General features: G+C 43.5%; 1 protein-coding gene across 4 annotated transcripts in view; it reads right to left on the bottom strand.

Annotated features, from left to right (window-relative positions):
• Positions 1–2,416: 2,416 nt before the first annotated feature.
• cdc42bpab (CDC42 binding protein kinase alpha (DMPK-like) b) overlaps positions 2,417–21,014 on the bottom strand; it is an 80,836-nt gene continuing 62,238 nt past the window's right edge. The window contains exons 19-44 of one of the 4 annotated variants that reach the window (XM_054618997.1): positions 20,223–20,328; positions 17,725–17,849; positions 16,867–16,972; positions 16,348–16,496; positions 16,139–16,230; positions 15,363–15,439; positions 13,333–13,371; positions 12,554–12,673; positions 11,721–11,804; positions 11,486–11,591; positions 11,122–11,258; positions 10,689–10,828; positions 9,947–10,028; positions 9,601–9,820; positions 9,240–9,302; positions 8,778–9,031; positions 8,507–8,631; positions 8,069–8,283; positions 7,885–7,982; positions 6,966–7,050; positions 6,483–6,606; positions 5,943–6,060; positions 5,081–5,198; positions 4,806–4,963; positions 3,924–3,998; positions 2,417–2,567 (exon numbers count right to left, since the gene is read on the bottom strand). In XM_054618997.1, coding sequence (XP_054474972.1) covers positions 2,436–2,567; positions 3,924–3,998; positions 4,806–4,963; positions 5,081–5,198; positions 5,943–6,060; positions 6,483–6,606; positions 6,966–7,050; positions 7,885–7,982; positions 8,069–8,283; positions 8,507–8,631; positions 8,778–9,031; positions 9,240–9,302; positions 9,601–9,820; positions 9,947–10,028; positions 10,689–10,828; positions 11,122–11,258; positions 11,486–11,591; positions 11,721–11,804; positions 12,554–12,673; positions 13,333–13,371; positions 15,363–15,439; positions 16,139–16,230; positions 16,348–16,496; positions 16,867–16,972; positions 17,725–17,849; positions 20,223–20,328 — 3,148 coding nt within the window. In that variant the 3' untranslated portion in view covers positions 2,417–2,435. The remainder of the gene's footprint in view (positions 2,568–3,923; positions 3,999–4,805; positions 4,964–5,080; positions 5,199–5,942; positions 6,061–6,482; positions 6,607–6,965; positions 7,051–7,884; positions 7,983–8,068; positions 8,284–8,506; positions 8,632–8,777; positions 9,032–9,239; positions 9,303–9,600; positions 9,821–9,946; positions 10,029–10,688; positions 10,829–11,121; positions 11,259–11,485; positions 11,592–11,720; positions 11,805–12,553; positions 12,674–13,332; positions 13,372–15,362; positions 15,440–16,138; positions 16,231–16,347; positions 16,497–16,866; positions 16,973–17,724; positions 17,850–20,222; positions 20,329–21,014) is intronic. The other 3 variants (XM_054618998.1, XM_054618999.1, XM_054619000.1) reach the window with 3 other exon arrangements.

Here is a 21,014-nt window from a genome sequence, read left to right on the forward strand (position 1 = left end):
CCCACCCTTCTAATACATTCTACAGGAACTCCAGCAGAAAACTATGGAGACTCACTAGCTTTAAAGGAGGTGGATGTTTGTTTGGAATAAAACCAGCTGTGTCACCTCCCCGTCTCTTTGCATAAAAAATGGAATACTTAAAAAAAACAAAACTTGGAATGGGTTTTTTAGAGCTATTTTGTTTAAAACAGGGGAATCGGCAGGAATGACCACCGAAGTACTTGTTTCCCTTTTTAACAAACAGGAAAAGCGGAATAGAGTGGAGGATTCTGACCCAGGACTCTGTGCTCACATTCAGCTTTCAGCCTGTTCCTCAAGAGGAGGTGGTGTCTGCACCGTCACCGACAACAGGCCAGTGTTAGAGGACAGCATGTGTGTTCTTCTCTCAGACAAAACCACATTAGAACCACATTCTGGTTAGTGTTCAATGTCAGGACAGTTTACAGCTCTGTGGACGTCGTTCCCTTATAGTTTCACTCCATTCTGCCATAAGAGTCTAATGTGTCTGTAAGCAGAGAGCGATGAACAGAGGTAACTGGTTTTTGGCTGTGAACGCCCTGTTCTCCTGCCAGGAGCCGCCTCACCGTAAAAATGCTCTTTCAGAGGCCTTTCAACGCTGCCAAAGATAAACCGCCTGAAGGGGTCTAGAGATCCAGCCCTGTTAAATCTACAGACAACAGGTAGCACTGAGGTTATTGTATCTGCGCTTTATCAAGACAAACGGTGCTAACTTTTAAGTGTTTACATCTTTTTAATCGAGAGCTCTTACAAATGTAGTGAATAACAGAACAACCAAACCTTCAGAATATGCAAAGGTTGTGAGAAAGACTAAAGAGTGTCAGTCTCCCTCTCTTTGTCCATTTTTGGTTAAATGAAGCTCAGTGGAAGGACTGCTCCTCCCATCCAGCTACCACAGCCCGCTCAGAAACAACACACACACACACACACACACACACACACACACACACACACGAACACACACACACACACACACTAACTGTTGATTATATGATCAGAGCCACTTCTCCTCCCGACGGTCAAAGAGGAGGAGCAGGACAAGGCATTGGCTGCATAAAAACACCACCTCAGCATGTGTGTGTGTGGATACATATGTGATAACTCGTGTGTTCACTCTACAGTACGGGCAGCCGTGTCGATCCATACGGGAGGTTTCTTCACTCAAACGCAAACTGAGTGGGGGAAAAAAAAACACACACACACAATGCGTGTTGTACATAGAATATAAAACAAACCAATTTAAAATCAATCGGTAAAAAAAGAAAACTTGAAAGTGGTTTAAAATGGTCTTACTGTGTGAATACAACCCCAAATCACTCAGAAGAAACAAAACAAGGAAAACAATACAACCATATAAGTCAGAGAGGATTTTCTGTCTTTCCCTCGTTCTCGATAGTATTTTCCTTATCATATATTACTCTCTACTTTGAACCTATGTACATTATTGTGACGGGAACCTGCGAGCTGGTCAGTTTGGTTGTACAGCAAAGTGGGACGTCTACGCTACGATGGAGGACACGTCCAGAGGCTGCTGGGTGATGTCACACGCACTGGACCAATGAGGGAGAGAGTAGCAGGGAGGAGCTGTGGTGATGTCATACGAGCCGGCTTAGTTAACGCTGCTTGTTGCTGACGGTCGAAATAAAAAAATATTATAAAGTCACTGCACTTAATATCATGAGAAAAATAACAAAACAAAAATCATTGCTTTCCTTTCGCTCTCTTTTTTTTTTTTTTTTTTTTCTTACATTTTAAATTTTTGCAGCACCCAAAGAGAAAGCAAAGGGAAGTGAGGAGGGGTTAAACTCCACCCGTCTGCTTCAGGCCATGAAGCAAATCTACCTCTCCTTGTCTAAGATTGATAAATAAATTAAAATAATGTCCCCTAAAACCCAAAGGGTCCTATGTACAAGTACAAATCCCGTTCTCTGGATACTGATCCTCTTCTGGTTTTGATGCATGGCGAGCTTTTGGAGTCTCTGGGTGAATCTCAACGGGGCCGTGGACAGAGTGTTGACGAGCCGAGATGGGACGTTCTCTTTCCTATATCATTTGCCCTTTCTGGTTTAACACACAGCTTCTCTCAAACACACACACACGCACGCACACACATTTGCACCCTGGAACATCAGCACCCACGTTTACACTACCACTCATTTCTCATGACTTCTCCCTCACAGACTCTCTGTGTTTCTGCTTCGTCCTGGAAGTACGACCAGAGACACACTGAGGTTGTAGAAGTGGGACCAGTGTTCGTCGGGAGGTGCAGTTCTCTGGGCAGTGAGGGGGGGAATATTTCAGAGAGGATGCAAGAGGCGGAGGAGGGAGAGGAGGGTTTTTGGAGTCCTGTGCTGTCGGTTGGATCGGTGGGGTTTGGGGGGGGGCGTGGGGGGGCGTGGCGAGAGGCTGACGGAGGCTCATGTGTCCCAGCCCATGCGGTCTGTGCTCTCCAGGGACAGGGACTTGGCCTTGTGCGGGGAGGCAGGACTGGGAGGGCTGCTGAAGGTGGAGCTGTTGGAGGCCGTGGAGTGACGGGGCGAGTCCGAATCCTGGAGGAGGAGACAAATGAAGAGAGAGAGGGGGATGGAGGTGAAGAAAGTGGGTGAAATTTGAGGGGGAAAAAAGGGGAAAATTTCATAAATCAGATGATGCATCAACTCCATTATTTCTGTATCAGTGATGATGATGTGTTCTTAAATAACTGCTTCTGCCTGGACTCATGGTAAGCATGTGTATTCTTTCTCCCTGTTTGGGATGGAGGACAGATGGAAAGGCAGATTGAATGTCATTGCCCCCCCCACCCTTCCTCTCGTCTTCCACTACATTCCACATCATCAGCACATGAACAGCTCAATTGACCAGAAATGATCAGCTGAAGGAAAACAAACATGCAGGCAGGCCAGATGAGGGGGAGTGTGTGTGTGTGTGTGTGTGTGTGTGTGTGTGTGTGTGTGTGTGTGTGTGTGTGTGTGTGTGTGTGTGTGTGTGTGTGTGTGTGTGTGTGTGTGTGTGAGGGGGGGTCATACTGTATGTACTGAGCAGCACATACAGTATGACTGGCTTATGTGAGGACATGAAACCTGCCACTTCCTCCCTTTTTAACAGATAGAAGACATGTGTGGTCCAGTTCAGTGATGGTGTCCTGAGGTTAGTGGACCGACGTTCATCTCATGAGCTGTGTGAAGACAAGCGTCTCCTGTTTGGTTCTAAACACGTTAAAAAACACCAAGAAGCTCTGCTGTGTCACTACTGCCATCTACGGCTGCAGTAGGAACACACTCACACTGTGTCCCGGGTCGTTGTAGATGGACAGCTGTCTGTCCTCATATGTATTCACTGCAGAGGCTGCAGGGTTGTGTATTGGGAGAAGTGCTGCCCAGCTACATTTGTCTTTAAGACACTGTGTAGTCTTTCCACACATATCAACCAATCAGTCATTGTCATGTGAACCATGCAGCCGTTTTGATGTAATGCAATCCAATGAAATCATTCACTTTGATGTATTTTCTCATCAGATAAAGAGTGATTTCCTTGCAGGGAGCTGAGTGGAAGCAGACATGCTCTATGATTGTGGGAAGACGTGTGCAGCAGCAGCGGCGACGTTGCACCATTTAAACCAGAAAAAGGAAAAAAATGGTACAGGCCAGGCGGGGGGGCGGGCGGACCGATGCTCTGGTGAAACATGTGACAAGCTGTCAGATGCTGCCGAGGTGACGGGGCTGGAATGGTGCAGCTGGAGCCGTGGCAGGGCGGAGGCTTGGCCAACATGTGACTTCATCTGTGCTTTAAATGGTGCTAATGTGTTTGACAGACATTGAAAATGACACAGTGTGTTGTGCGTGTGTTCGGTGACACGGTGCCCTCCGCTGTGTGTTTGGTGCAGTCGTGGCAGCTGTTGACATTACCTTCATCTTACTAAGCAGGGTCCTTAAAGCCCTTTTCAGATCGGGGGTCTTCTCCGACGGTGAGACTGCCTGCCACTGCAGAGGAGAGTTCAGAACTCAGCGCCCAGCCCACAGACAACATGCCGGGGTGGGAGAGGGGGGAGGCGGGGGAGGAGAGGGGCGGGCGAGGCACAGCTGAGTGAGAGTGAAGGGAGGCGAGGGATGGGGCAAAAATGGAACTGACGGCATCCAGGCTTATGGGTCATGAGGATGGGGGGCGGGGCCAACGGGAGGATGGCAGGCGGTCTGAGGGTGGATGGAGGTAGAAGTTGCCGCAAAAGCTAATGAATTTACCGTTTGAACATTTTATTTGTAAGGAAATATTTATAACCGCTGTTACAGGGCGACTATGTGAACAGGAAGTGACACTGGGGGGGAGGATTCTAACAAAACGCCACCTCTACCTCACTCTACGTACGTCTCAGGTGTTAAGGATCGTTTGAGGCAACAACTAGCCCGATCTACACCTAAAGCAGGGACCGTTGGGAGTCTATACGGGGAGAAAAGGAGAACCTGTGCTAGCTGACTGCATTCACTATGACATCACGGGGAGCTAACCAATCGTTTGGAGAGGTGGGATGAGGGGAGGGCCCTGCGCCCAGAAGCCAGGATGTTTGTGACGGATGGGGCAGAGGGAGGAGTTCTTTCAATGGGGAACAATGGGAGCGCTCCTTCAAACACTGGAGAACGTCTAGCTTCTACAATCGCATGGCAAGTTAACAATCATGATGAGCATCTGGATAAAGCTGATGTTGTTCAGGCCATCAGTAACAAAACTCTCTTTAAAGACACGTGTTGTACATAAACTCTTGTGATGTGTACAGTGACGGTGCATTTACTGACCTCTCTGTCAAACTGGGAGAGCGGAGCGTCGCCACAGTCCATGCCTCCACCAGAGGACAGGGAGCTCTCAGAGGGAGAGGTCATGGTCTGCCGTTTGGATCCGTAGCTTCCCCCGGACAGCTCTCTACGCAGGGCGCTGCCGTTCTGAGAGGACGAGCCTGGAACGGAGAGGCCGAACGGAAGACTACGTAAAAATAAGTTCATGTCGCGGGGATGGAAGTTTCTGAAGTGACTCTGGTTTTACGAGGAGCGACGGGGGTTCTGCGGTTACTCACGTATGCCCAGTCCGCTGCTGGCGCTCATGGAGCGGCCCGGCTCGCCGCGGTTCTTGGTGATGGAGGGGATGCTGACCGACCCGCTGAAGCCCGCGCGGCTCTCCTGAACACGGACGTTCTGGTTTAAACACGCACGGAGCAAACACACACGCACACAACACAGAGTGCAGTGCAGGGGACAGGAGTGAGGAGCGTGGATGGATGACAAGCTCTACAGCTGAACACAAATGTGGTGCCGCGTGTGATTGGCCACTGAGGTTTTTGGGCAGAGAGACGCGCATGCATGGTCTCCATGAACGCACAGCCGGTGAGGAGGAGCAAGATGAGAGAACTTTAAAGGATGAAGGAGTACGAGGGAGAGGAGGCTCATCCTGTGACTCAACCAAGCTTTACAGGTTAGTTCACATGACAGGGAATCAGCTGGAAACTGTCTCTGCTCAAATGTTGGCATGCTACAGTAGACTATATCTAAGGATACAGAACAGGGGGTGGGGGGGTGCTGGTTCTGTAGAAGCAGGTCTACAAACATACATACACACTTCAAACAGTCCCAGTGTTCTGTTTTAATATTTACCTATGTGTTTCTGTACTCCAGTCTACTTAAACAAGTCTCTAAGAATGAATGTGTGTACACCTCTATGCACTTATGCAAGTGTGTGTGTGTGTGTGTGTGTGTGTGTGTGTGTGTGTGTGTGTGTCTGTATATATATATATATATATATATATATATATATATATATATATATATATATATATATATATATATATACAGACACACACACATACATACGTGTGTGTGTGTGTGTGTGTGTGTGTGTGTGTGTGTGTGTGTGTGTGTGTGTGTGTGTGTGTAATTGTGTACCATGGGCAAGTCTTTCAGGATCTGGATCCCGTCTCCTGGTCCCATGTGGGCCACGTGGTTGAAGTTGGTGGGGTTGGAGATCAGCTTGTTCCTCATCTCTGGATCCCGCAGCATCTCCCTGCAATCACAAACAAAAGTTATGTCGAGACACACATGTCGAGAGTTTGCGTTTTTGTTGTTATTTTTATTTTTTTATTAGTGTCCAATAACTACAGCATGTACTATTGGTTTTAGTTCCCCTGCATGCTCTTCAATGAGAAGGCAGTTGTACAGCAAGTGTTTTTGAGACTGCACAGTGGAAAATTATTAGTTTTTAATCCCAACGTTTGGCGTGATGAGCACATTTTATTAGCTGTCCTCGAGTCTTAAAACATAGTGTTGATGAAATCATTGATGCCAGTGCTGTTAACAACTGGTCTAGGGAATATCCAATGAAATATAAACTTAAATGCAAAAGAGGCTGAGACATGAACTGGTGAAAGAAAGAAAGAGAAATATCTGGTGATGCAGTATAAATCTGCTTATACTGCAGGTACCGACCTCCTCTGCTGAAGCCGCTCCTCCTCCGGCACCCTGAAGGAGAAGCGTCTCTTGTTGTTCATGCTGCGCACCATCTGCTTCCTGCTGTTGTCTGACGTCTCCGGGACGACGAGCTCATCGCCCTCTGGAAGAGCACAACAAAGCCGCAGGCATGTTTACGTGAACGACTACAAAGTGATGCAGATGTGCTCTGGTGGTTTAGAGTGGCATGTCAAACCTTCTACTGTGACTCAAGCTGCTTTTGTTCTACAGAACATGTTATATAACGAGCAGATGAAGGGTTAAACAGCGAGAAAAATAGTTGAAATGCCGAAATGTTCCAAAGCCTGCAGTGAAAACAGCAGCTACATGTCCTGCTGGAGCGGATGGTGGAAGCAACATCCTAATACAAAACCTTTACTTTACAAATGAATACTCTTTTTAGTAGAATTTACTCTGACACACATGACATTTTTGTAGTTTTTAACCATGTGATGTTCTTACCGGCCATCTTGTTTCTAAAGTAGATAAGCCGGACTGTTTCCAGTCCCAGCAGGTTCAGAGAGCCGTCAACGTTCAGGGGTCGCACCTGAAGAGGAAGCAGAGAAATACATCATTAATCAATCCTCCACAACAATTATCTGTTTCATTCAAGTAATGTACTCTTATTATAAATCTGAAGTAAAATAAAGAGTTATTTCATCTATCAATATGGCAGGGTGGCCATAGAAGAATAAGTGTGGTCACTATGGTGAAGGAGGCAAATAGGATTTATTCATCTAATCCAGCAGGTGGAGCCAGAGATGCCTCCAGGTGTCTGGATGAATCAACACCATAGACTATGTATAAGAAGTGGACAAAGTCACTTTGATGTCAGGGGACTACAGTTTTGAAACATCAAGTTCTGCGTTTTGACCGTCAGCATCTAGTTTTTTGGCAACCAGAAGTGACACAAGAGGGCGGGGCTAAGTACAACCGAATGCTGAATAAGACATTTTTAGGTCAACAAAATGTTGAAATTAACTTTCATGAAGTAAAAACACACTGTGAAAAGGTTAACGTTTTAGGACAAAAACACGGACAACTTCTAGACTGGACAACGCCGCGGTAGAGTTCTGTCAATCACAAGGTAGCCCCGCCCTAAAGCATACTTTGCTTTATGGTCTCTTTGACTCTAAATGGACCATAATTTACAAAATGAACATCATGCTGTATTGAAGAAGACGTTAGATGTTTACTGAGGGAATAAATCAAGTGAGAAGTAGAGTCATTTTCTCATAGACTTCTATACAACCAGAGGAGTCGCCCCCTGATGGACATTAGAGAGAATGCATGTTTGAGACACCTCAACTTCTCAGAAGTGGAGGTTGCCACCTGCTTTGGTGATGTCATATTTACGACAGACGAAGTCCACAGCACTGACCTTCTTGAGAGGGATGGTCTGAATCCACTCCATGGTGTTGACATCGAACACATCGACGGCGTTCTCGCTGTACACTGACAGGTAGGGGGCGTTGTAGCCTGGATGAACGCAAAGGTAATTTTTGTTTAGAAATCTGCCTCTTCATTTTATCACCACAAAACTGAACATGAATTCCTGCACTCACAGGCAGAGTTGGGAGTAGCTGGCCACATCAGCTCCTGCTGACGTGACCTGCGGCCCTGGGAGTCCACGTATACTCCGATGAAGCTGAAGCACAGCAGCAGCTCCTTGCTGGAGATCTCCACGGCACAGAGGGCTTCCAGGTTCTGCTGGGGGATGAAGGCCAGGGTGTGGTCCTCGTGGTGGAGCAGGTTGACGGGGGACACGTCACCATGGACACTGTGGAGGTCATCAGAGTTAGATTCATTAAGTTGATTTAGTTAGAAATGACATAGATTAAGGCAAGTCAAGTTGCAGGTCATCATCTCTGTCCATTATTCCAGCAGGGTAAATGATAATGAATAAACAAGTCTTAACATGTGGTAACAACCAGAACAGACATTAGGACCATTAAAGGAACATCTGCACTCTATCTGGATCAGTCCGTTAACAGGTAGAGTACCTGTAGCGGGTGAAGCCAGACGTGTACCCCACGTAGAGACGCTCACTGAGCAGACCCATCCACTGAACTGTCCCCGGGGCCTGCACCTCTCGTAGCCGGCGGTGACGTCCTTTACTCTTATTCACCTGGAGTTTTTACAGCAGAAATTATATGAATTACATAAACAAAGAGCTTAATAGCTCAGCACTCATGTTAACTAGAAATAAGTAATTTTCAGAGAAGCCGGTCTATTGTTAAGTATTAAAAAAAACAAAAAACGGTGTTTTCTGACCTCGTAGCATATGATTTGTCTCTTCATGGCCACGCACAGGCAGGTGAGCGAACCGTTGCGGACGGGGCCGGAGACGACGGCCTGGCAGCCCTTTGTCTCAGCCAGCTTGAAGGAATCGGTCTCGCGGCCGTCCAAGGACTGAGTGGGGAAGAGACGGACGTGACGGTTCCTGCCGGAGATGACCGCCAGCAGCTGCTCCTGGGGAATCAGGTCGATGTGGTGCACCTTTTTGTTGTCCCCCACCCGGATTATTTCTGAGGATGGAGGGAGAGGACAGGAGTGAATAAAGAAGTGAGGATATTGGAGGGAGAGAAAGGATGAGGTGAAGATAAAAGAGGAACAGAGACAGGCAGTTCTGGGAGTGACATAGAACACATAGTACCACATTTCAAACAGCAACGGGGGAGGGGGACAAAACAAGTGAACAAGGACACAGAACAGATCCTTGAGAGTGAATCTTACCATCTTTGGTAACATGGATGACAAAAAGGCCTTCCTCGTTGCCTAGGGCGACACGCTCGTGATCTGAGGGCAAAGCAAAAGAAGCAGGACGGCCGTTTCAGTGGCGGTACGGGGACAGAAAAGGGCATTCTGTGTAGAAGAGCTTCCAATCTGCTAGTTTCTATTTTCACAACACGATGAAAACCAAACTGACCAAACAGAAAACTAATTGGTCGTCTTTGAAATAGCTCTACCTGGAACAACTACACCCAGCTGCAGATACACAAAGAAGGACCTTTCTATTGTTGCGATAATGACTGCATAGAAATCAGTCAGACTGTTCATCTGGAATCCTGTAGTACTGGGAGTGTTGAAGGCCCACCTATGATAGCAGCAGACTGTGTTGTCTTGATGAGCGGCAGGGTGCTGTCGTAGGCCTCCTTGGGGACGTAGACGAAGCGCTCCTTGAGCTTGTTCTTCTTGAGGATCCGGTGGAGCTCGTTGAGGAGGCCCACCCATTTGTTCCTCTCCTGATCGCTGTCGGCCAGGATCAGGATGGAGGGCTTGTGGTTGCTGGAGGGGGAGAGCTGGGACGCTGTCACCTGATGAGAGAAGAGGTCACAGGTTGAAGGTCACATTACATGTTGAAGAGTATTTCAGAATTTAGTGGGACTCAGATCATTTTGAAACTTTTGGTTGCTAAAACCTCAAAAATCAAAACAACGTACTCTGAATATACAAGGGATGTCTTTGCGGCTGGCGTGGATGACATCAGAGGCCAGGACAGAACTGACTGAAAACTCTTCATCCCTGGATGACAAGAATGAGATCAAAGGTTAGACATTCAGGAGCTAGAGCTGCCATGATTGGCCTAATATTGTGCAATCTCAGAACCCATCGTCCACTGATCTGACAACAAATAAGCCTTTTGGGCCATCGACAACATGTATGTGGTTCTGGTGTAGACACACAGGTTATCGCCCAAGACTTCATTTTCCTTGCACTTGTCATTGCTTACAGTCCGATGAGCAACTTTAGACGTGAGAATGAAGTTGGAGTTGAGAGATGACCCAATTGTTTCATGTTTCAATGCAGATCATTTTGTTAAAAAGTGCTTTATTATCTTCAGACAAAAGCCGGTGGGTTCCCAGATTGCATTTGGGCCAACGCTCTCTGCCTTTTTTTTGCTGTCCACATGGACTGTTTACCTGCATTCAACAGAAGCCAGCTCAAACATGATGGGTAAATACTACTCTGACAACAAATGGACTACAAACAGAAAACAGAACACTTCCAATACCAAGATCGTGTCTCATTGCCTACAGATTCTGCATTCATATGCAGGTATATGTTCATAGAGAATAGTTTATACAATAAATGATCGACAGAAAATAAACCAAACCACCAAACTATCTTAGACAGAATAAAGTATTCATAAATCACTAAGAAGAGTTTCTACACTTTACCTACCTCATGTCTATGACTTGACTGACTACTACACTTGGTTGCGTGGCTTTTCCTTCTCCCAGTTCGTAGAGGAAGAGCTTGAAGTCACACACCACAGCCAGTGCTCTCTGCCAACCCTTCTTCACCCCTGTCGGTTTGGGCACCTAGGACAGACACAAAGACATGGGTGAGTGATATAACATTGACCTACACCGAAGCTCGGAGCAAAACATTTTTTTACAGTGTTAGAAATGCCAATTCAGGTGCCAATTTAGATTGAATTCCCACTTGGGGCCTCTGAACTCAAGTGTGAGCCCTCATGGTACAGTAAGTCACCTCAAATCCACCAAAAGTCTCCAAAAGCTAAAGTTGACTTTTGTGTGGAAGAGTAAAAGTTAAATCTTGAAGTTATTATCCAGGGCCAAAGACAAGCAGGGCCTTTATAAGTCTCACTCACCCTGACATGCCCTTCATATGCAGTACCAATACCCCTCTGAGGGTCGATACCCAGCGGGCCCTTGGTCTGGTCCTGGGGAACGGGACACACAGCCGGAGCCTTGTCCGCACAGGTTACATGGCAGGAGAAGTTACACACTGGACAAGGAGACAGACGGACACAAGATTAAAACAAATTCGTTTTTTTACTGGTCATGTATCAGATTTTTAAAATCAAAGGATAAACTGGAATCATTGATGTAAAATATTTACCAAGTTTTGGGTGAGTTATAGAGATTTACTGGTGTCTATGGGTTAAATCTGAGTTGGCAGAACACAGTTTACAACAGAGAGCCAATCTACTGTTTCGCAATTCCTCTCCTTACCTTCACAGGTGCAGCCTTGACGTATGAGCCCCACCATGAGGGAAGTGCACTGGTTGCACTTAGTGGGCGTGTTGAATGACTTCACCACAAACTGATGTGCTTTGGGCTGTGGAGTGCATGAACGAAATGAGCATGAATGAACAAGAGAGACACAATGGGTGGTTAGTAACAAAACATGACGTCTGTTGTGGTGAGGTTCAGTAATGAAGTGTGAGCATACAGAAAAATGTCTGACCTTGGGAGAGGAGCGTCCAATGCTGCCGTACCCTCCTGAGCGCATGGTGGGGGTCTGGACTGTGCGAGGAGGATGGTCTATCAACTGCACCATAGAAAACACAAAAACACCCAGCAGTGAGATACCGTACCTCCACTGTGTTTGTGATCAATGTATGAGTGACGTAACACGTAATAATAGTTCTCTAGGCCCCCAAAAAATGCTAGGACATTACCTTCTGTGAAGTCAGATGTAATAAATGGCAAAAAAAAAAAAATCAACAAAACGCAGTATTTCATATTGATCGCAAAGGTGCACAGATTTGGCATCAACATTTGTCTTCAGTTCCCAACAGGTCCATATTACAAGCACCACGAGTCCCAATTAGAATGCTAGTATTTACTTGCAGCGCCATAATGGACAACAGTCTGAGAACAGACTGGAGTCTACTGCTGGCCTCAACGTGTTCCTTCCTTTCATTGCACGGCTCACATTTCTCTATAATTGAGTTAGTTGCAATTCACATGGGCTGACCTATTTGGCAAATTTGGTATTGTGGGAGGCTGAGTCACAGTTTCAGCTGCTTGAGTTGGTTTGAGGAATATTTGGACCCATTTCTTCTTCTTCCTCAACATACAAGACATACAGATCTTCCATGGAGAGAGAGAATTTCACTAGTCTTGTAATCTTCATTATTCCAATACAGATCTTATAAATCAGACCTTACTAGGGATAAGATAGAATAGGATAGGGAATTACATCCAACCAAAAGTCCTCTTGTACTAGATATCTTCTACATCTATGTTGCTAGGATACCAGCCTCGATACAGAAACAGACTGAGGGATTGTCTCACCTCTATGGGCTCCATATCACTAGCCATGGAGGGTGACCGCGAGCGGGACTTGAGGTGGGACTTGGGGTCATCTTCCCTGGATGGAGTGTTGGAGGGGGTGAAGTTATCCATAGAGTCCACCTGAGGAGAAAGAGGCACAGGGGGAAAATAAGAGAGGATAAGTGAGAAAAGAAGGCAAAAAAAGAGGGAGATAGAAGTATAAAAGAAGATAAAGAGGACGGAAAATGAAGAGGAACAAGGTGGTGATGAGACAGATGGACAGAGGACAATGAGTATATATATAGCACAATATGCTGCATTCATGCTTAGAGAGAAGTAGCGGGTGTCATGATATACAAAAATGGAAAACAGTATTCACACATATCGTGGTCAATATATGTGGTCACATCCACTGGACTTTGAAAGCCACAAAGGAAAACCACCACAGCTTTATTGCACCCCATGTATTGTAACACATCACAGCCCAGTGACCATGCTAATTTGAGACACCACAAGCGTACACCATACACCATGCATGGCCATTCACAAAGCTAAACTGAATAAAAACAAAAAAAAACACACCGACACCAATGCACACGGGCAGCACAAAAAGCAATACCCCAATACAATATGGAAAATCCGACATTTGACACACATAGATATCAAAATGTATTTTTCAGAACCCATGCCATGCAATCAGATAGCCACAGTAAACATACACAGGAGACGCACACACAGATCAAACATCAATGTGACGAGACAGCACATTTAGAAAGGCTCAATGAAATCACAGAGCTTACACGTCTGCCTTTGCTAGCTGGGCCAACGGATGGCGAGCGCTTCAGTGGCAGGAGAGGCAAAGACAGAGAGATGAGTGAATGTCAGAAAGGCTGTCTAACAGAGCTGAAAACACATAGTTAAACAGACTGAGGGGGAAACATGAAAATGGTAATGTAAGCCTGTTTTACATCACTTCAGCGCTTCACGACTTGTTTTTCTTTTATAACCAACACAGCCATTTAGCTATTCCAACCGTTTAGTCATAACTCTTAGCCAACTATTTCCACTGTTTATCTTTTATATTTAGCTAACTATTTCCACTGTTTATCTTTTATATTTAGCCAACTATTTCCACTGTTTATCTTTTATATTTAGCTAACTATTTCCACTGTTTATCTTTTATATTTAGCCAACTATTTCCACTGTTTATCTTTTATATTTAGCTAACTATTTCCACTGTTTATCTTTTATATTTAGCTAACTATTTCCACTGTTTATCTTTTATATTTAGCTAACTATTTCCACTGTTTATCTTTTATATTTTGCTAACTATTTCCACTGTTTATCTTTTATATTTAGCTAACTATTTCCACTGTTTATCTTTTATATTTTGCTAACTATTTCAACTATTTATCCATTACTTTTAGCTTACTTTTACAACTGTTATCCATTACTTACAGCTAACTCCATCAACTGTTTATTTCATTATTTTAAGCTAAATATTTCAACCATTTATCCATTAGTTTTAGCAACTATTCACACCATTTATCTATTATTTTACTATTTCAGCTTTAATCCATTATTTTTAGCGGACTAGTTCAACCATTTTATCCATATTTTTAGCTAACATTCCACCATTTAAAAGCCAAAAACCACCTCCTGTGTAAAAGGCGCCTTAAGCTTCAACTGACTCAGATTGATTGGCAGATTACTCGTTTTTGTAAATTTACTTAAGATCACAGTAATTTGTGATTACTTTTGTTGATTTGTCTCAGTAACCCAAAATGGAGATGCATTTCTTTAATCGAATCAAAATTTCTATATATTTTAGTTCAGTGGAGTTAATTAGTTGATCTTTCAACATGAACCCTGGCAGCTGCTCAAGTACATCCTTGGAAACAGTCCACAAAGTTAGGAATCACTGCATTAGACTACTGTATGTCCAACAGAGTTGAATCAAGGACAGAGGCTGGAAAGGTTGGATGGGTGCAAATGAAAAAAATACACATGGTGATGGGAAGAGAGCTGGAAAAGTTAACATGGAGCACAGCGACAACTCAAGTTCTCTTTCTGGCTACAAAAATGATAAAACAGGGGAGGGAGGGGTTTAAGGATTTAAAAAAATGTACTAAGTGGTTCTGTTCAACTCAAGTTCTAGCACCAGAAAGCTAAGGCAGAGCCATTCAAATAGCCCAACAGAATAAAATGGCAGCATACTGCAAAAAAATAAATAAAATAGTATATGCACTAGAAGCAAATTAATTAATGTGCATTGGAAGCAAGTGCATTAATCTCATTGCATGTATTTTGTATTTAGAAAAACAAGATTTAGACCTTGTTAAAATAACATTTGCAGTAGTTCTGCTCTTAGTTACACTGATGCACAGGCACAAACTCACAGACGCAATATGGATACACAGATCTACACTGTTTTTCTCTGCTAACAAAATGCTGAGTCCTACAGCATACTACAGCTACTGTTACACACACACACACGGACCTCCGCCTAATCAAAAGAAACTTACGTCTTCCCAAAACTCAATTAAAGAAGATGAGGATGAGGAATAAGAGTCCTGATGTACCAGAGAATGAAGCAAGGAAACAACCAAAAAGATAAAACAAAAATAAAGATCTCAGGAAACTCATGTGAACAAAAAATAAAACATAAAAGCATGAAGAAAAAGCACAGATGTCATTTTATGTACTGCAGATTTATGATTTTCAACTTGCTCATGATCATAGACTTCAAATATTTAATTCCAGAGAGATTTAGGGTTGCTAAGATATTTAAATCAGTCTCTGTAAGGATTGTTTTGTTCTATATACTTACATCAAACTGGTCGAGCGCTGAGGTGGGGGCGTTGAGAAAAGCCAAGAAGGAATTCTGGGAATCCTGGTGCTTAACACCTACAGACACAGAACAAATAACATAATCGTGGTGGTTAAGTACGTGATATTAAGACATCAAAGGGTGACTTAAACAAAATGAGTCACAGGACCGTTTCTCAAAAGTGGGGGGTGTTTCATTCAATAACAGAGTCCATGATGACAAAATTAAAAAAAGCCGATTTCAGGAGCTCATCGGGGGAAACATTCACACCAGAATAAATAGTTTCCATTAAAAAAAATAAAAAAAACTCAGAACCCTCGATTCATTCAGAAAAACGAACTGTTACTGCGAGAAGTTTAACCTTTTTTTATGATCTATTTCAACAATCCACTTCATGTACATAGCACATGGTTTTATTTCTAAAATATGGCTGCTGACGCAAAACCCTCTAATTTGGGTCGCTGGTGATTACAGATAATCTCTCCCGAAAGGTTTCACAGTGTGCAGTGTCCATTCAACCGTTGGGACGTGATGTAAAGAGATCGTATCTTCCCATATATTTTCAATACAAGCTTGCAAAGACCACTGTATTTGAAAAATGTATTAATAACAATAGCGAGAGTGTGTTTTTGTCCTCATCAATGTGCCATGAGCACTTTAGGGGCCACAGTAGAAATTATAGATATATATGTCAACACATTTGCCATGTCATTCCTTGTGCGTTTAGTTGACTGACAAGAAAACAGAGAGGTTGTTTGATATATTTTCCGTCGTACCCCTTCGTAGCCGCAGCTCCTCTGTCTCTTTCTTCAGCCTGTCGATCTCGGCCAGCAGCTCCTGGTTTTTACTCTCCACATCCTGCAGTTTACTGGTGGATCACAGACAATAATAAGTCACATATTATCCGGAGTTTCGTAAAGATTTCTTTCTTTAAGAAATCTTTCAAACAAACTACAAAACTATTTCTGTTACAGAGTATCCATACCATTCTGTGGACATGTTGTTGGCCTTGACCTTGTTCAATTCATCCTGGATGCTCTGCTTGGCTCGGATCTCAGCGTCTAAGGCAGACTGCAGCTCCAGACGGGCCGACATGTCCAGCTTGGCAAAGCGCCGCATCTTCCACGGCATGTCCTGGAACACGGAGGAGAAAAAGTTAGTAAACGGTGAAAGATGGTAGGAGAAGAGGAGTGAACTACAAGGCAACTTGTGATAAGGGTGATCTATTACTAAAATCACTATGGTTGATTACTACTACTGGTTTGTCAATATAACTAAAATCCAAGATGTAAAAGAATGACAAGTAACACTCCATCTTACTCTACATTCATCATCATTTTAATTACACAATCCAACTTAATAAAACAGAGGATTATATTTTGACTTAACAGCATCTACCATAGTATGAGTCAGTGTGTGTGTGTGTGTGTGTGTGTGTGTGTGTGTGTGTGTGTGTGTGTGTGTGTGTGTGTGTGTGTGTGTGTGTGTGTGTGTGTGTGTTCACCGTGGCTCTTGCTCCCAGACTGGTGTTTCTCAGTCCCTCCAGCTCTTCTGTCATCTTAGTGGCCAGAGCCTGCAGGTAGCCCCGAGCATCCTTCTCATCACTCACCCTACAGAAAACGCGCACAAATACACATATTTGCATTACTATACATGCAAACACATTCCAAAGACATACTTCCACCCATAAGCATAAATACCGGAGGCCTGAAACAGGACCTCATAACTGTTCAGACTGTTTAAAAAGCCATTATAAGAGGACTACGTATACTATTCTACCCTATAACTGGTCTGTTTCCCAGTTTCTCCACTGCAGTGGCACAGCACATCCACCAGGGGGCAACATGAATCACTAAATTCCTCTAAAAATGCATTCCACACTCAGCATTTGTATGTGCACGTTTGGAATGTGAGTGTGTGCATTGGTGTACGTGTGTATCGGCTTGTGGATGGATGTATCGTGTGTGTGTGTGTGTGTGTGTGTGTGTGTGTGTGTGTGTGTGTGTGTGTGTGTGTGTGTGTGTGTGTGTGTGGTATGTGTGCTATGTGAGGACTGCGGGCTTGTCCAACAGAGGGAAGCCAGGCAGCTGGCGAGGTGTCAGCTGCAAAGGGAAGTGATCTGAGAGGAAGGGAGTGTCGAGTAGCACTAAGATCCTTAGAGGCATGTGAGAAATGCTGCAGTTATACGGAGTGGAGGTACCCAATACACTACTAAACAGCATGGGAGTGTGTGTCTGACTGAATATAGCCGTCTTTCAGCTTGTGCTCAAACATTAATGGGAAAGTGTATGACTCAGTAGGTAATGTGGACATTGGAGAAAGTTCCTGCATGTGTGTGTCTGTGATTATGTGTGTTTCTCACCACTGGATGATTTCTGTGATCTGGGCCTCCCAGTGAGCTACACTCTCCTTTTTGTCAGCCAGCTCCCTCATCTCGTCCTCCAGCTGCCTGTTGGAGCTGCTCACTTTCTCAAACATGCTGGTCAGCTGAGGGGAAGATGCAGACACACACACACACACACACACACAAGTAAGTAATGAAAACAAATCAGATTTAACATTATACTAAAAAGCGTATGGTCATAAAGCTGTCACAAGGAAGTGTGACAGCTGCTAAATGGATTCATATATTTAAATATATATACGGTGACATTACATGCACAGAACCGTACTGCTGTGTAATGAGTCTAACGGGTGCCGTTGCTGCGTGACTACGAGGGAATGTGCTCAGCGTTGAACGTGATGACATGGTTCAATATGGAGGATGAATCATTGTATTGTTGAAGGGTTATGACAGTTTTTATGATTCAACTCCCAGGTGCTCAACCACGTTAGACTGCAGTGCTGCCAAGGAGGTGTGAGGAGTCACATACACACACACATGCACGCACCTACACAAAACCAAGGTGATTAATCTCAAAAAGTTTCTCTGAATTCTTTAATATTAGAGGGCTGTGAAGAAGTAACCATGGTGACATCAACACAAGTGTAAAACTGCACCATTGTTTGCTTTAATATCTGCTTTGTGGGCACTTTTTTTTAATGTATTACAACTTTAAAAGGCTTTGATGTAATGTGTAAGTTCTAACAGTAAGTTATTTTTGTTTTGCAATTGCTTTCAATACTGAAGCTGGTCGCTAACATTTGTAACATTTGTTTTTGGAAAAAGTCTTCGGGCTGCTGAAATAAACACAAACATGGGATGAAATTAATATTGGCTTTTTTGGCATATGCTGTAAATCTCTGATTGATAGCCCACTAAATGACATACTTCATTCTGTAATAGGCTCCCAGTTATGAAATAATTCCATATATTACAAAATTACATAAGCTTCAGTCTGTAATGGGCTCCCAGAGATGAGTATTACAAGCATTTAGTATATCAAATCACTGACAGTGGATTTGATTTATATCTGCTAATATTCTAACAACAGAAGAAACATCTTCTGCACAATAAATCAAGTACATCTGGACTTTTTTTTCAGTAGTTTTGGAGTTTGACTTCAAGAAAATGACACGCTAGTCAGTGGATCATCTTTTAAAATGAGGTCCTCATGTCCAGATGTGACCTAGTATCATACAGATGTCTGCTCTGGTTTGGAAATGACCATCAATGAGCTAGCTTTCTCTGGCAGCTATTTTAGCACATTGAAGAAAAAAATACAACGGGCCTAATGCAAGACGCACTTAGTACGACCAAAGTGACAGGTCAGTCACATGAGTCATGTAGAGAGTCTGCTTTTCTTCACTGTTTGACTTGAGAATAATAATGATTTTACATTTGGTGTTTAAATCATCAACTCAAATAAAAGTAAATAAAACTTAAAATTATTGTGGAGAGTGATGCTTGCCAATTTGATGATAGTCTTGAAGATTTCCTACTAATATTTTATGGGCGGGTTTGTGGTGTTTAGTGGATCTGAATTGAGAGACACATGAGCATACAAAGATTTAAAATAAGAATGTGAATAATCATGCAAGAGGCACTAATCTGAAGCTCCTGTTCATTTCTCAACGTGCAGTAAAAAGTCTCCAATGGACAAGTGTCTGATGTCTGGCTGAACCGCTATAGCAGAGCCTGACTTTCTCCATTATTACTCCACATCCATCACCAATTTGATCTTGTCAACAGTGAAAATTAAACTGCAGAGGTTTGCCTGCTCTGAAAACATCCACGAAAGGACATTATGAATTGAAGCCTGATTTTGCTACTAAGCAAACAAAGTTGAAATTCAGTGCCTCCTTTGAAAGGCAAGACTAGTCAAACAATAATATTTTCACGCTCTCCAAATGTATTCAAGGACTGTTTTGTACGGTGAAGTAAATCAAACAGACATATCTAATCTGTGCTAATCTGAGTCTCTTCAGCTTTTATAAATATCATTTTTCAGAATGTGAAATAACAGAATAATACATTAAATATGTAGAGGGAGGTGTGCTATCATTCCAGTGAGAGCCACATCCATATTCTCTCTATTTCATCCAGATACTTTCCATTTTATCAGTTGCAGACTTTAAAAACAACACGCTGACATTTTATTCCATATGTCAAAATGCCTCCCGCTCCTGAGACATTGTTTAAATTGGGAGCCTTCTTGAACTTCCAAGAGCCAATTCCAAAGTCAATAGAGTGTTGGAGGCTTCAGAGTGCTTTTATGGGGGATATTGAACAGTGATTTCCTTGGCATAGCTGGGAGAGAAGGGGGGGGATGTGATGAAAGGGGTTTGGGCCGGGTTACCTGGGGTTAGGGAATTGTGGGGGGTTTTGTGTGTGTGGCAGAGGGATAAACAGATCACTGAACATCTTTAAACCCAAGTGTTTTTTGTTCTATTTTGCATGCATGTGAACAGATATCTTACCTTATCCAGTTCACTGGACAGCTTCTTGTTTTCCTCAGTGAGCAGGACTCTCTCCCTCTCGTACTTCTGCTTGTTCTCGGTCTCAAACTCCTCCCGCTCGCTTTGGCTGGAGGAAGATCACACACTGACTGTTAAACTTGTCACACTGTGTGCACTTACATTTATGTCCTGACAGTAATTCACAGCTGTCATTTTAACATGAATACTACCTAAATCTTTTTTTAAAAATGGGACTTTATTCAGAGATTTTGATTTCGGTGGGATGATTTTTCTGCCTTTCTTCCTCCTAAATTCAAAAACAGGTCCGTCAACAGCCACTCTACATTAAACTTACATACCTATCAAATAAAACTACAATCAAATGCTCACCAATCTCTCAGTCTACCTCCCTCCGAATGCCTCATCTGTCCTCCTACCTTTGTTGGTGTGTGGGCCTCAGACTCCACACATTTCCTCTAAGACCTAAATCAAAGGCTTGGTGCTAAGACCACGTCCACATTATTCAGCCCAAACACATTAATGCAGTTAGAATCTGATACGGCGGTGTGTTTTAAAACGAATTAGAAAGCAGTGAGAATAATATGTCGGTAACACCAGGCAGGGAAGTTAGACCACAGGGCACGAAAACAAAGCTCCAAAGCTCTCTCCTCAATAACAAGATCTTATTAAAATGTGTTTAATCCAGCAGTTTTCAACATGGGATCAGGTGCCCCTGAGTACCTACCAGGGGGTCTGCAGCAGAAAAATAAGTTACTAATTTCTTGGTATTTAAATATCTTGGTTGACACATTT

This window comes from Anoplopoma fimbria, chromosome 18 (genome assembly GCF_027596085.1).
Source record: "Anoplopoma fimbria isolate UVic2021 breed Golden Eagle Sablefish chromosome 18, Afim_UVic_2022, whole genome shotgun sequence".
NCBI classification, from domain to species: Eukaryota; Metazoa; Chordata; class Actinopteri; order Perciformes; family Anoplopomatidae; genus Anoplopoma; species Anoplopoma fimbria.